The 13,303-nt window shown below is 43.4% G+C and overlaps 1 protein-coding gene across 13 annotated transcripts in view; it reads right to left on the reverse strand.

The window, feature by feature from the left end:
- The window catches only part of EPHB1 (EPH receptor B1), a 365,941-nt gene that overhangs the window by 52,554 nt on the left and 300,084 nt on the right, over positions 1–13,303 (reverse strand). For all 13 annotated transcript variants that reach the window (XM_006021000.1, XM_006021003.1, XM_006020996.1 and 10 more), the window contains 2 exons: positions 2,625–2,747; positions 865–1,112 (listed from right to left, as the gene is read on the reverse strand). In XM_006021000.1, coding sequence (XP_006021062.1) covers positions 865–1,112; positions 2,625–2,747 — 371 coding nt within the window. The remainder of the gene's footprint in view (positions 1–864; positions 1,113–2,624; positions 2,748–13,303) is intronic.

A 13,303-nucleotide genomic window follows, 5' to 3' on the forward strand; every position in this document is an offset into this window, starting at 1 on the left:
CTTTTTCTAAATGATGCTAGAGACTACAATGAGAGTGGCATTGTCCACAAGGAGCCATAGGGCTGACACCTTGTCACTGACTTGCTACGGACACTGCCAGCTGGTGCTGAAATTGCTCCAGGCTCAAAACCACTTACAAAAATAGCAAGAAAACAAAGATATATCTTTCCCTCAGACTGTGTTTACTTATCCCCTGCTTTTAGATTACTTCAATGAGCTGCCCCTATTTCAGCCCAACGTGCCAGCAATTCAGAAGTCCTCACCTTTGCTTTAGCATCCCCAACCCTTGGCAAGCCTCTCCTGCTTCCCCTACTCCATTCATGGATCATGAAGGTGCTGGACACTGGTAGAGCTTTGCCTTGGCAGGCTGGTTGCCACAGGGTGCAGCTAGCCCACTCCTCAGGTTTTAGTGCTGTTGTTATCACAGAATCAGAAAAAAAGGCTGGAAAGGATCTATAGTTTATCCTTTCCTTCAACAGCTGGCCTGTCCTTTGTGTGAATTTCTCCCATCCATTCCTTTTGTAGTTGTATTTACAGCTACCTGCTCCTCCTGGCTAAGGGCTCTGGAGGAGATTTTCGCAAGTCCTAAAGGAATTTAGGAGCATAAGCCTGATTGAAAGGCAACAAGACTTGAGCTCCTCCCTCTCTTGGGCTTGTTCGAAAATCTCACCCTCTGTCGATACTGATTCTTGGTTCACTCATTAGTCTGCCTTCTACTTGGAAAACCATGTCCTCCATTAATCCAAGTAGCACAGGAGGACTCACTGGATCTTCTACATGACACCGTGCTTGAATTCCAGCTAGCATGACTCCCTTCACTATGGTGTTAAAAACAAAGCCAGAGAGGTTATAATCTTTGCTTACCCTCAGAAAGGAGTCCAGAGCTCCATTCTCCATAAACTCTGTGATGATCATGACTGGCCGGCTTTTGGTCACCACTCCTTCCAGCCGAATGATATTCGGGTGGTCAAACTGTCCCATGATGCTGGCTTCACTCAGGAAATCCCTACGCTGCTTCTCAGAGTAGCCAGCCTTTAATGTCTTTATAGCTACATAGATTTCCCTCTTGCTGGGTAGTTTCAGACGTCCTTTATACACTTCACCAAACTCCCCTGCAATTGCAAGAACATCCATCACAACCACAGAGTAACAGTACCACGGACTTCTCCCATCACTCCTTCCAACCTGATTGGCTGAAAAACCTGTTCAGTTCAATAGTTGTCTCCTCTCACAAATCTACTGGTTTCCTCCCCTTTGCAAGGGGAAGTGCCACAGGCCCCTGGCAGATGTTCAGTTAAAGACGCAATGGGATCTGAACCATGATCCCAACAATTGTACCTCCTGTCATGCCACATATGCATGGCAGAAGACAACTGTGGGATCAGGCATCAGATTCCAATTGGACCCTATCGCTGGTGCAGGTTCAGGGGCTAAGAGATTATGAATACTTAGATATTTTCCTAAATCTAAACTGCTATAATTCATGGAATCATAGAGAAGCAGGGCTGGGAGGGACCTCCAGGGGACACCTAGTCCAACCACCTGCCTGAGGCAGGATCATCCCGATCTAAACCATCCCATACAACCCATAATATAAACTCTTCATAAAACTACCGTCAGCCCTGACATAATTTGATGCCATTCACTTTCATATTGCATTTTCTTCATCTTGGACAATGAAAATAAGCCTGTCGGTTTCACTTCAATTTAGAATCAAGTTTAACTTTCTGGTTGGCATGTGACACACTGAGACAATGCTGTCTTTGAGGCCAGAGATCTACCAGAGAAAGTTTGCATTCAAAACAACTTGGGTTCAGTTATCCATTCATCCATCCACCCATCCAATATGACTCTATCTCATATGTGAGTGAGTGAGTGAGTGAGTGAGTGTAAATCATTAGGGTTGTTAAAAAAGTATTTCATCACAACCTTTTTTTTCCCCCCACAAAAAATTAGATCTTGGAAGCAGAGGGAGGGGAACAAAAATTGAGTCTCTTTTTCTTGGATATTTTTGATTTAGCAACAGAAAATGAAAACCCTGAAACGTGAAAATATCTGGCTGCTGCAAACTATTATTTTCCATGTGGTGGTTTTTAAATATGGTGTCAAAATGGCTGGTTCATGTTTGAGTTAGCTTTATGACTGCTTTGAATTGACAGAAAACTACCAAGCAGCCAATGCACTGCTGTGTCTAACTTCAAAGGCATAACAATTCATTTTTCCTTTGAATTTCTCATACTGGCTATTCTTTTCCATTAGCACAATACAGTTGTTTAAAAATAACACCAGGAATGCTATTAATGATATGAATAGCTTCTATCTACCTACCTACTTACCCACGTACCTATACATCTGAAATAAGACTAAAAAGAGATGTCTGTCTTTGTCTTGTTATTTCCTGGAAGCTAAACCAGGAAACTTAAAAATGCATGAAGATCAATCAGTGAGTAAGTTAACCAAACTTCATCTTTTTTAGGCAAATGTATGACTGTTCTTATTTTAACAAATGAGTGAACAGATTGATACCAAGAGAAGGGTTGAAGCCCATGAAGAGATGGAAAGATTAGGAAGCAGTAGCTTTGGAGAAAGTTGTAGAAGCTTATCTAGGACAAAATGAGACACACCTGCTCCAATGACTTCTTCGATCTTCACGAAGGACACGTCAATCTCCTTGGCAAACTCGCGGACAGCCTCATTTGGGTCTTCATAAGTGAAGGGATCAATGTAGATCTTCATTCCTGGAGAGCCTTGTTATACGAGATATGGGAGGGGCATTCACAGAGGGAGAATAAAGAGAGTACTAAAGCTAAGGGGAAGGGTTTTAGAAGCATCCTACATCTTTCTGACACTTTCCTCATTACATGTGCATTAAAAACGTATGCTTCTTAGCTCCTCTACTTTTCTCTCCATATCTTCGCCACCCTTTCCAGACCCCACTCAACTCTTCCTCCATTACACTATTTTCTTTTACTGCTCTGTCCTCCATTTCTCCTCCATTATCTTTTCTCTTACTCCTCTCCTGGAAATGTAGAACATATTACTTATAAGTTGACAGATTGAGACCAGTCCAAACATTGCACATGGGAACTTGGATTGTGCCATTATTTAGTGAAGTCATACCAAATGCATTAGCAGCAAAATCAAGGTAGAATTGCAGGTAGATATCAATATTTATCAATTTGACACCTTTTTGGGGCTAGAGGCTATTGTTAAGGTTATCTCAGGCAACTGTGGATTAATATTGAAAGTGCTAGATAAAAAGGGAAAAACAAAAGGAGAAAAACAACAATGAGGGAAAGAATAACTGAAGAAAAGGAGAAAAAAGGTGAGGAAGAAGTAAGTTGTATCTTAACCTTTCTGAGTAACAAAATGCTAAAAGGAAAGAAACGACAGAAGAAAATGAGAAAGAGCAATAGAGAAAGAAATGTAAAATACAACATAGATCCATAGACAGGGAAATGGATGCATATGTGGGAGGTATTACATTACTGCTTACTGTTCTTGCATACTCAAGATTTTCCCTCACCCTGTGTTTATCCATTTTGACTGTAATCCTTTGAGGCAAGGTCCCTGTACTACTACTCTGGCTTTTGTGCAGTGTTCAGCACCAGTGGACCCTTCCTGGGTTAGTCCCTAGACACTGTTGCAATAAACAAGATTAATAATAGATATGTAAGGATAGAAGTTTCCCAGCAGCATACATCCATACAGTCAAACCAACAGACTGATGGACAGAACAGTCTTCAATACTTCAAGACAAAAATGACACCATCCCCAGCCCTGACAGTTCAAAATGAATGACAAATGCATGAATTAAAGCCATGAACTAAAATCATGAAATAACTGGGCTTCTTTCTATGTCTTTTCTAGTTTCCAAACATGTTGGTCCAAAAAAAAAGGGCAAAGGTCCAGTCAAGTCTAGGTGGCCCATTGCACTAGCATGATAAGACCATGCCATTTTATGTAGCCGAAAGCACACAATGGAGTGATGTGACTCCCATCTCTCCATCTCCGTTTGACTGTTAGCCTGAATAACCAGCCCATTTACAACTGAGTCTCCTGTGCGGGGTGGCCTTTGGTGCAAGTTCAGCATAAGGTCATGAACTTGCTCCACCTTCATGCTTCTTTGAATGCATCCTCAAAATCACATTTCAATAGCATGGGCTAGGAACTATACTTATTTTTTAAGGAAAGCTGAAATTCTCACAAAGTAACAGGGCTCCAGGAGCTGAGACTTTAAGCTGGAGAAACAGCATGTTAAAATCAAAAGAGACAGCAGCCCTGAATGTCTTTCTTCAGTTCTCTGTTGGAGCTGTCATTCACTCCCAGAGGTTTTTTGTCTATGCCAGACAACTTAGAGCTGCAGCTTCTTAAGTAAACACATAGCAAGAGGTTTTCTTCATGCCGTCTCCTGTTTATACTGAACATTCAGCTCACAGGGGTGCAGTTACAAACCAAAACTACAATTAGCTGGTTTTATGGTAAGGAAAGTGGCAAGTTTATGATGTTGCATGCATAATTTAAGAAATATTTATTTACCCAAAAAGGAATTTGATAGTTTTGTGGCTGCTACTAAATTGATAGAGTGTAGCAATTATAATCAAAAACCTGAATGGTCTGATAAAATATGGTCTACAGGGCTGCCATAGCAAATAGTCAGGCATTATTTTTGCCTACTAAAAAATCATTCCAAGGTCTCTCATATCACGGCTGCCGAGATGCAGCCAAACAATGGTGGATTTTGTAGGGCGCTGGACAGAGATGTGGAATCTGCCTCCGGGAGTCAGGTCAGGCTGTGCTCTTATTACTATACATGTTAAAAAGAGAAGCAACGTTCTTATGCCCAGGGATGGAAATGACATTAAAGATGGCTTCTCACATGGCATTTCCTCTCCTTTGGTACCCATTAACCAATGGAAAAAAATGAGTCTGCCAAGCACTATTGAAATAAAGCAATCAAAAGGTGCTTTTCAGAATGAACTCCTGTGCATCTGGACAAGAGAAGTGGGCAGCACCGCTGCTCCCCAGGTGACAGGCCCTATTTGCAGATGCTCTCCTCTAATTATACACATTTAGTAACATGTCAGTCCTGCATTATTCCTCAGAGTGATAGCATCAAATAATAACATTTTCTGGTAGCTCAATTCAAATTCTCCTTTCCCTTAGAGCTCATGGAGGGGTAGGAGACCTGCCATAAAAATACTTCCAGTGGCTGGAAGTCAAAGAGGCTCTGTGGCTGACCACCTCTTATCCTCCTGCCTATGTCTGTCTAATTAGACTAAGTTATCTGCGGTAGAGGCTGTTTCCTATCACTTGTCACTACAGTGTTTAGTCCCATGTGGCCCTGCTCTCACGCAGGGCCTCCAGCTAATGTAATCTTGTTAGGAAAGTGGTTTTCAATCTTTTTTCATTACAGACCCCTAAAAAAATTTGAATGGAGGTGCGGACTCTTTTGAATTGTAAGTGTGGGTATTCACATACTTTTGATTGATCATAGTCATCTTTTGTGGATGCCTTAGACACAGTCTGAGGACCTCCAAGGATCCACAAACCCAGATTGAAAACCACTGTATTAGGAACACGAAGAGGTAACAACTCACTGTGTGCATGTACATGAGCTATTAATGCAGCTCTATAAAGTCTGGTGCAGTTCGCGCCAGAGTCAGGTGTTCCTGGGTGCAGCATCTTCATGGGCACCCGAGACCGCAGCAGTTTGAGTCGGGAACTGAAAACAAGCTCAGGGGGTCAGCCCTGGGGTCCAAGTGGCAGCGTCAGGCAGTGGAGGGGCTGCCTGCGACACAAGAATGCCGAAACTGTGGAGCCGTGTAGCTGAGCCCCTGAGCCTACTATCAGCCTCGGCGCTGCTCCACTTCAGCTCAAATTGCTGCGGTCCGGGTCAATGTCTCCATGTGTGTTTCTGCACAGTAAATGATTTCACCATAAGACAGTACTGTTTCTAGCACTACTATCTTATGGCAGAGTTCATTAATATACAGTGCCCTAATACTGGCTCACGTGTAGATGGTGATGCTTTACCATGGAGCTCATCAGTCAACTTTGCAGTAAAGCACACGTATAGATGCATTCGCTGACCCCAAAATTGGGACATATACTCTTTTTTTCTTTTCCCCCGCCTTTAATTTTCTTTCTCTGTTCCCACCTCTTTTAAATCCCTCTATACCCATCTCCTCCTTTCCATGACCATCTCTTTCCTGGTTTCATTCCATTTTTTTCTGTTTCAGTCTCTGAAATTTTAACACATTTCTGACCCGCTCTTGCCTATCCTTCACTAAGTCCCTGTTAAGAGCAGAAAAGGATGCATTTCACTGATAAAAAGCTTTGCATGTGATGGGGCTGGGCATCTCAGCTAGTTACCACTGGACTAAATGGGTGCTGCTTGCTATTATCTCACTGAAAATAATGAGGTATGCATTAGTAAGATAAGGCTTCCCCTTTCATTTCAGCTAACCTCATCCCTCAGCCCACTGCTTTCCTTCTACCTCCTTCTCCCTCAATTGCAGGGGAGTCCAGCCACAATGAAAGGCTGGGAGGGGAAGGGGGCATTAAGGATTCACTGTGACTGGCTGAATTGGGTTAAGTGACATGAGTCTAAACAAAATTTATCTCACCTGACCCTCACTGCCTGTGTGATGTTCAGTATCATGACAGCCAATTTCATTCAACCCATCCCTGTTCATTCCAGTACACGCTGCAGTGTGAATAGCTGGCACTGCTACAGGATGCAGGGGAGGAGGTACCTTCCCCACAGCTTCCAGGGGGATGGCATGAGGGGCACACTCAGAAAGGATGCAGCCTTGCAATAAGTAGGGGCCGCCGTAGTCTTTTGAGGCAGGTGGTGAAACAATCTGTGCTACTGCTCTCCAAAAGGGAAGGTGTTTCAGGACTTAGTTATCATCCCACTGTCCACAGGGGCTGGCAGAAGGGACAATCTGGTGACTGCTTGGGAAATGCTGCGCCTTGCCTGGAGACTGCATACACAGATGCATGCACATGAAGCTCCTAGGTCCCCTTAAGCTCCTGCAGTGGAAGTTAAGGCTAGCCATCCATTACATTCAACCTTAGCCATCAGTTTGCCTCACTCTACCATCCCAAGCCTTTCTTCTTAAGGGAAAGGATGACACATGGGGCCACATCCTATTCTACCTAGTAGATGCCTAAGTGAGATCCTATTCTACCCTTCTCAAGTCCCTGAAAAATCATTCATGGAAAAGGTGGATGGGTCCCCCCTTTTTCCTACTTTGCGTGACTCAATTTTAAGGTTAAGATGAGGTTGTGCTACAAAAATAGATACACTGGTAGTTTTTCAGGCACTCAACCAGGTTGGAAAAGGATGGTGCTTAGGTGCCTATGGTGGAATAGGATGTGGCCTATCATGAATTTTTTTTAATTATTTTTTCTTTTAAGGACAGATCCTTTGGGAGAGGGGAAGAACATCTGTTCTCTCCTTTCCTGCCACTCCCACTCTTGCTACTTCAACCCCCAGTACCTACCTATCCTCAGTCCGTCACTTGAAGGAACTGGGACTGACACAGCCACCAGAGGTATCAGCTAACTGTCTCCACTGTGTGTCCTCCCACTTCCATTGAGTATATACACATAGAGACTGTATGGTTTTCCAGTCTGCAAAGTCTTTGTGGCAAGTCTACACCTCAAGATCTGTTAAATGGGCAGACGATCTGCGAGAGCAAGGGTCTCCACATGATTATTTCCAGACTCTGCAGGAAGGGAGAGACCTTCCCCCACCCACATCTCTCATTAGTTTGATGTTTTCTCCCTCATCATCATGTCTATGTTTAGTGGCTAAACTGCTCTTCTGGGACCCATTTTAACTGTTATTTGCTTTAATTAGGAAGTGTGATTAGACATATTATTAAGCACTCCCTTAAGAATAAGGATCCCATTGCACTAAGTAAGTCATGGAAAGCTGACAAGCAGAACACTCCACGAACTGCCGCATCCTCTTCATGGCTGCACATGCTCTAGGTTGGGAATTTGAACCAGACCGCTGCCTCCATAAGTTGCCAAAAAACAATATTGACTTGGCCATGACATACAAGTAACTGATCTAAAGAACTGGTGAGACACTGCTAGTTAAATGTGGAATGACTGTGCAGGACAACTATTAAAAGAATGCTCTTGTGATGATTCCTGGGTCTGGAATTTAGCAGGCAGGAGAGATTTCCCACCCGAGAGGTGGTTTGGGCCAGAGACCAACGTTTCCAAGGCCAGTGATGGAGGCTGCAATGAAGCCATCTGTGCCTCTCCCAGTTCATAAATCCCTTTATGGCTCAGACTCATACACTTTAACTACCCTATAAATTTTTTTACAAGAGCAGCTGATGCTCCAGCCAGGATTACAACAGGATCATAACCAAGACTGACTGATCCAAAACCTGAATGAATAAAAAAGAAAGGCTAAGTTGGGATGCTGCAGCCTGGTACCCCATATCCCTGCCCTCTGCTGATGCAGCCTGGGCTTTCAATGTCCTGGAAGACTCTTGGGAAACTCCTACATAGAGGATACCATGTGTTAGGCTGGGGATGTATTTATCTTCACTTATTGCAATCACTGGGTGATATGCGCCTGAAGTGAACTAGATTATCAAACCAGGTATTTCTCCTAATAGCAGTATTCAGAGTGTATGTCCTTCCTCTCTCCCTCCAGACTGAGTTGCTCTTCCTCTGCTTGCTGGAAGGGGTGCTTCCAGTGTGCTCCCCCCACAGAAGAGATGCAGGGTTATTTCTCTTCTTTCCCCCTCAAATGCATCAGGAACAGGAGGAGCATCCTGTGGATCCAGTGCTGCCAGGTTGTTAGGCAGGAAGGGAAGCATGCAAGTCTAGAGGAGACTCTGTCCATGCATTCAGAGGCACATCCCATGCCGGAATCAAACACTGCTCCGGGAAAAGGCCAGGCCCTTTCTGCACTGCCGCCACTGCCCTGCTTCTCCTAAAATTGTCATTTATTCCTTCACCTTCTCACACGTTAACGGTTACAAGCCCTTTCCCTTGACCTTCCTTCCAATCTTCCCTCTCAACCACTGCTCTGGAAACCTCAGCATATGCATGAGGCCCATCTTCCCACAGAAGGAAAATAGGAGACTGACTCAAGCAGACTCCATCCCTTCGTGCTTTCCCTTCCTTACATCATCCAGGTCAAAGCAGCCACCTGGCTTTTGAAACACGGCTTGCTCCAGCCTTCGAAATGTCTCCTGTCTCTTCCTGTTCTTCTCTTTAGGCAATGACTTCCTCCACACCCTTTCACCATGCCTCCCTGCTGCTGGCATGACAGCTTCCTCCTCCACAGCTCCCAGTGTCTGAAAAGGCCCTAAACATTCACATCCATTCCTTTCCTATATGCATCCATTACTGTCCATTAGAACAATCATCTTACTCCTTGCATGGCACAAGGGATGTGCAGGGAGCTGAAAGCACACGTCCATGAAGCACTGAGCTCATGTTATAAAGGTCTGATCCTGCACTCATTAAAGGAGATAAGGGTTCTGACTCTGACCTTAATTGAGGGGCAGGATCAATCCTAAGTTAGATAAAGAACACAGGCTGGGGTGGTAGGAAAGCTGGTGGAGAAGAATAACGTAATGCAAGGCTGAGGAAATGCAGCTCTACAGGTAGTTTGGTTACCCTCCCTTCAGAGAGCAGACCACTTAAATTAACTAGTCTATATGTTTCTGGCAGGTTAGTTGCAAGGGGGTGGGCTGTTAGTTAATATTTACATCTGAACTTCAGTTTTAGGAAAATTATCTCTGACAGGCTGGAGAAAAGCAGAATGCTTTATGGGAGGCCATGGAGAGGGTGGGTGTTTGGCGCAGAACGGAGAGCACGGAAGAACGCGTGAAGATCAGAGCATCCGTTTCTTTCTCCATCTGCTAACGCTTAGCTCTGCTGATGTATTATTTAGCTGTGTGAAGGATCCTGAGAGACAGTGACTATGAAAGATGCTATTCAAACAGGTTTGCACTGTATATTGTCTCTCTGTAAGATGTCAGCAGGTCTTTAGGACTGTCAGCCAAATTGCAGTGCATGATGGGTGGTGTAAAGTAGATGGGGCAGGTGAGGAAATTATCCCATCACTAAATTTGTTGCTGGCTTTAAAGAAAAGTCTTTCCACTACAAAAACTCCCTGCATTAAGCCGGCCTGGCCAGACCAAGACCTGGGGTGATCTAGTCTGTAGGGTCAGCAAAGAGGAGATGAGGCAGGAGGGGAAGAAAGAAACCAAGGGATTAATGAAGGGCAATGGGAAGACAAACATTTATTTCTGGCTGAATGTGCTGTCTACCAGGAGATGCAAGGGCATAGATTTCCAAAGCCACTTACAGCCACTTACAGAATTTTCCTGACTGTTTCCCATTAGGATGAACAGGATCAGGGCATCCAAATCCTCTAGGCAGCGTTGAAAATTTTATCCTTAATGTCCACGGTTGACTGTCACTAGGGCTGGGATTTTCAAAGGGGCTCAGAGCTGGGAACCTTATCACTGACATCAGTAAATTAACCCAGCTATGCACTCTTCTTGAAATTCCCCCTATGAAGACGTTCTTTGTTCCTCTCCCAATTGCCCTGACACTGGTATAAGCTGCTTCGGGTTCTCAATTACTAAAGCATGGTACGTTATTTCATTTTTCAGAATGAACTCAAATACTCATTTTTGTAACCATGGGCTTTTTATAGTCTATCTGAATATGAGCCTAGGCATCAAAGGCATTTACTAGACAATGCACCAGAGCAGGATTTGGCCTACTCGATCTATTGAGTTCTGAACTATAATATTTTTCATATTCAGGTTCTCTTAAAGTGCTTTCTAAAGTAATGGCATAGACTAAGCACAGGAAATTGCAGCCCAAAAGGTGATTTTTTCTGAAAATGTTGAACACGTCTAAACCTAGTGTTTATTGATAAAACTGTTTGGTAAATTTATGCACCAGCCACTACTAAGAGACCTCTGTATTAGTGATAGGCAGTGTGATGACAGATATGAAATTGCTAGTGACAACCTTACAGACTCTTTGCACTGATACTTATAATAGCAATTTATGAAAATATTTCTTGGATTACACAAATATTTATATCAGAGCAGAGGAACTTGCCGTCTGTACCCTATTTACAGGAATGCACACTCTACAACAGCAATAAAGTGACTGCCAGTAATAGGAATTAAACACTAAATTCCCTGTGTATGCAAATGCCAAGCACACAAAGCCTTACACAATCCACCGTGCATGTATTTGTTTGTACATCCACTGTGCATGCAGGTTCATGTATATACACATGCAGAAATGCATATGGACCCTGCCAAAATTTGGGCACCTAGGTGAAGTCATTTAACTACCACATTTAATTGAATACAAGATGACCCCCCCAATAATTAGATTTTATATATGGAAAATTTATAAATTTGTTATAATTTTTCAGCTATAGAATCTAATTATTGGAGGTTTGTCTTGTATTTAGCCCCCTCCCACTGCTATAGCAGGGAAAATAAATCTAGGGGATCAGATAGCTCCCCCCCACCAAATTCTTTCCCCTGAAGTCCCTTCCTTTCTATCAGACCTTGCTCTCCCTGAGCTCATGGAAGTGAAAAGCAAATTTGAAAACACTGACCTAGAAATAAAGATACCTGTAGTAACTTGCATATATGGCAATTACTACACATACCTATAGACTTAATTCATCCTGAATTGATGCAGTTTACCTCTTTTGAAACTGCTGCAAGTTTTAGCTTAGGTACTCTGCAAACAAAGTTTTAAACAGCACTTTGTCACCTACTTGCGTGCGTGCGTGCATGTGTGTATATATATCTATCAAAAATACATATTTCTATATGTATAAATAAATACATATATATGCCTATACTTTTACATTTCTGTCTCATGGCTGATCTGGTTCACATGACAGTCCATAACACACATTTACAGTTAGACCATCATCATCCCCATTACAATGACCGCACCCATTACCATCTCCCTTAACCATTACAAATCATGCAAAATTACTTGTATATAGTACAACCTATGCTTGACATTAGCCCAAAACCAAAAGGCTCATGATTTATCATACAGCTCATCTGGCTGGTCTCCAGAAGAGACAACAGTGTTTCAAGCCATAGTGACCACACAGCTCAGCACTGCTCCACATACCTCCCACAAAAGAGCCATGTGCTAATTACCTCCCGACTCATGACTGGAACTGGTTGTTCTTGTCATGAGTCCCAGAATCCTTCAAAAAATTATATACAGATGAAGCACAGGGCAACCTGGTCCAGCTCCACCTCATGGAAGGCAGGGACACACTAATCATATGTGACAGGCTGAAAGAGGCTGGAAACAGAGGGATTCTAGGTAAACTGTTTGGGGCCCCATTCAGTGATGTTTGCTAGACATTTAAGGGTATTTAAAAAACAGGTCTAATTGGAAATGGGAAAGGTACAGCTCAGATGTGGGAGTGAAGAAGTTGCCAAAACATACTCAATGCAGTGGCTCACCATGACTTCAAACAAAGTTGGCACTGAGGGGGGCTGTGCTTAATGGGCACTACCACATATTTTATTCAGACGGCCTCCAGTAGCTTATCCTCGTGAGAGGCTCCCATCAACTTTGTGGCAATGGGAGACTTTCATGCTTTCTCCCTAGCTGCTCCTCAGCCTTTTGGTTAAGAGCAACCATGATGAGGGGGCATCTGAACTCTAAGGTTTCTGGGCCTGGGCCTTATACATAGGATGCAAAAAATAAATAAATAAAGGTCCCTATCATCATGCTTGCCCAATATGGGGCATCTCAAGAAACTGAGGAAGAGACATGGCTTCCTTCTGACCCTGTGCATATTCAGCTCCCCATCCACACAATGATGATAGCAAAGCTAAGTAACAGCACTACAGTGTTTGGGGGCGCACACACTAACCTCAGTGAAACACTTGAATACGATGGCAATGAAGAAGAAATGGTTGGCACTCTAGCTCCCCACACCTCCAAGCCCCCCATATGGGAATGCCACACCCGCTCTGATTTCTGCAGCAAACTGCAAGCTCTGTCACACTTGGTGTGATAAAGGCAAATAAGGTATGCTGGGGAATGTCTATCTTAGGCCAAGTACTGGGAGCACTTATAACCACGTTAGCACTACAATCCATCTGGGTTAACGAGCCTCATCAGTGCTAGCTCAGGTCACTTTACACAGCACTTCATTATGCCCTGTAGACATACCCTTATATGTATGCAAATACAAGAGCATCATTACATAAACAGATCACATCTTAAATGAAAAAAGTGC

The sequence above is a fragment of the Alligator sinensis genome, unplaced genomic scaffold (genome assembly GCF_000455745.1).
Source record: "Alligator sinensis unplaced genomic scaffold, ASM45574v1 scaffold1086_3, whole genome shotgun sequence".
Taxonomy (NCBI): Eukaryota; Metazoa; Chordata; order Crocodylia; family Alligatoridae; genus Alligator; species Alligator sinensis.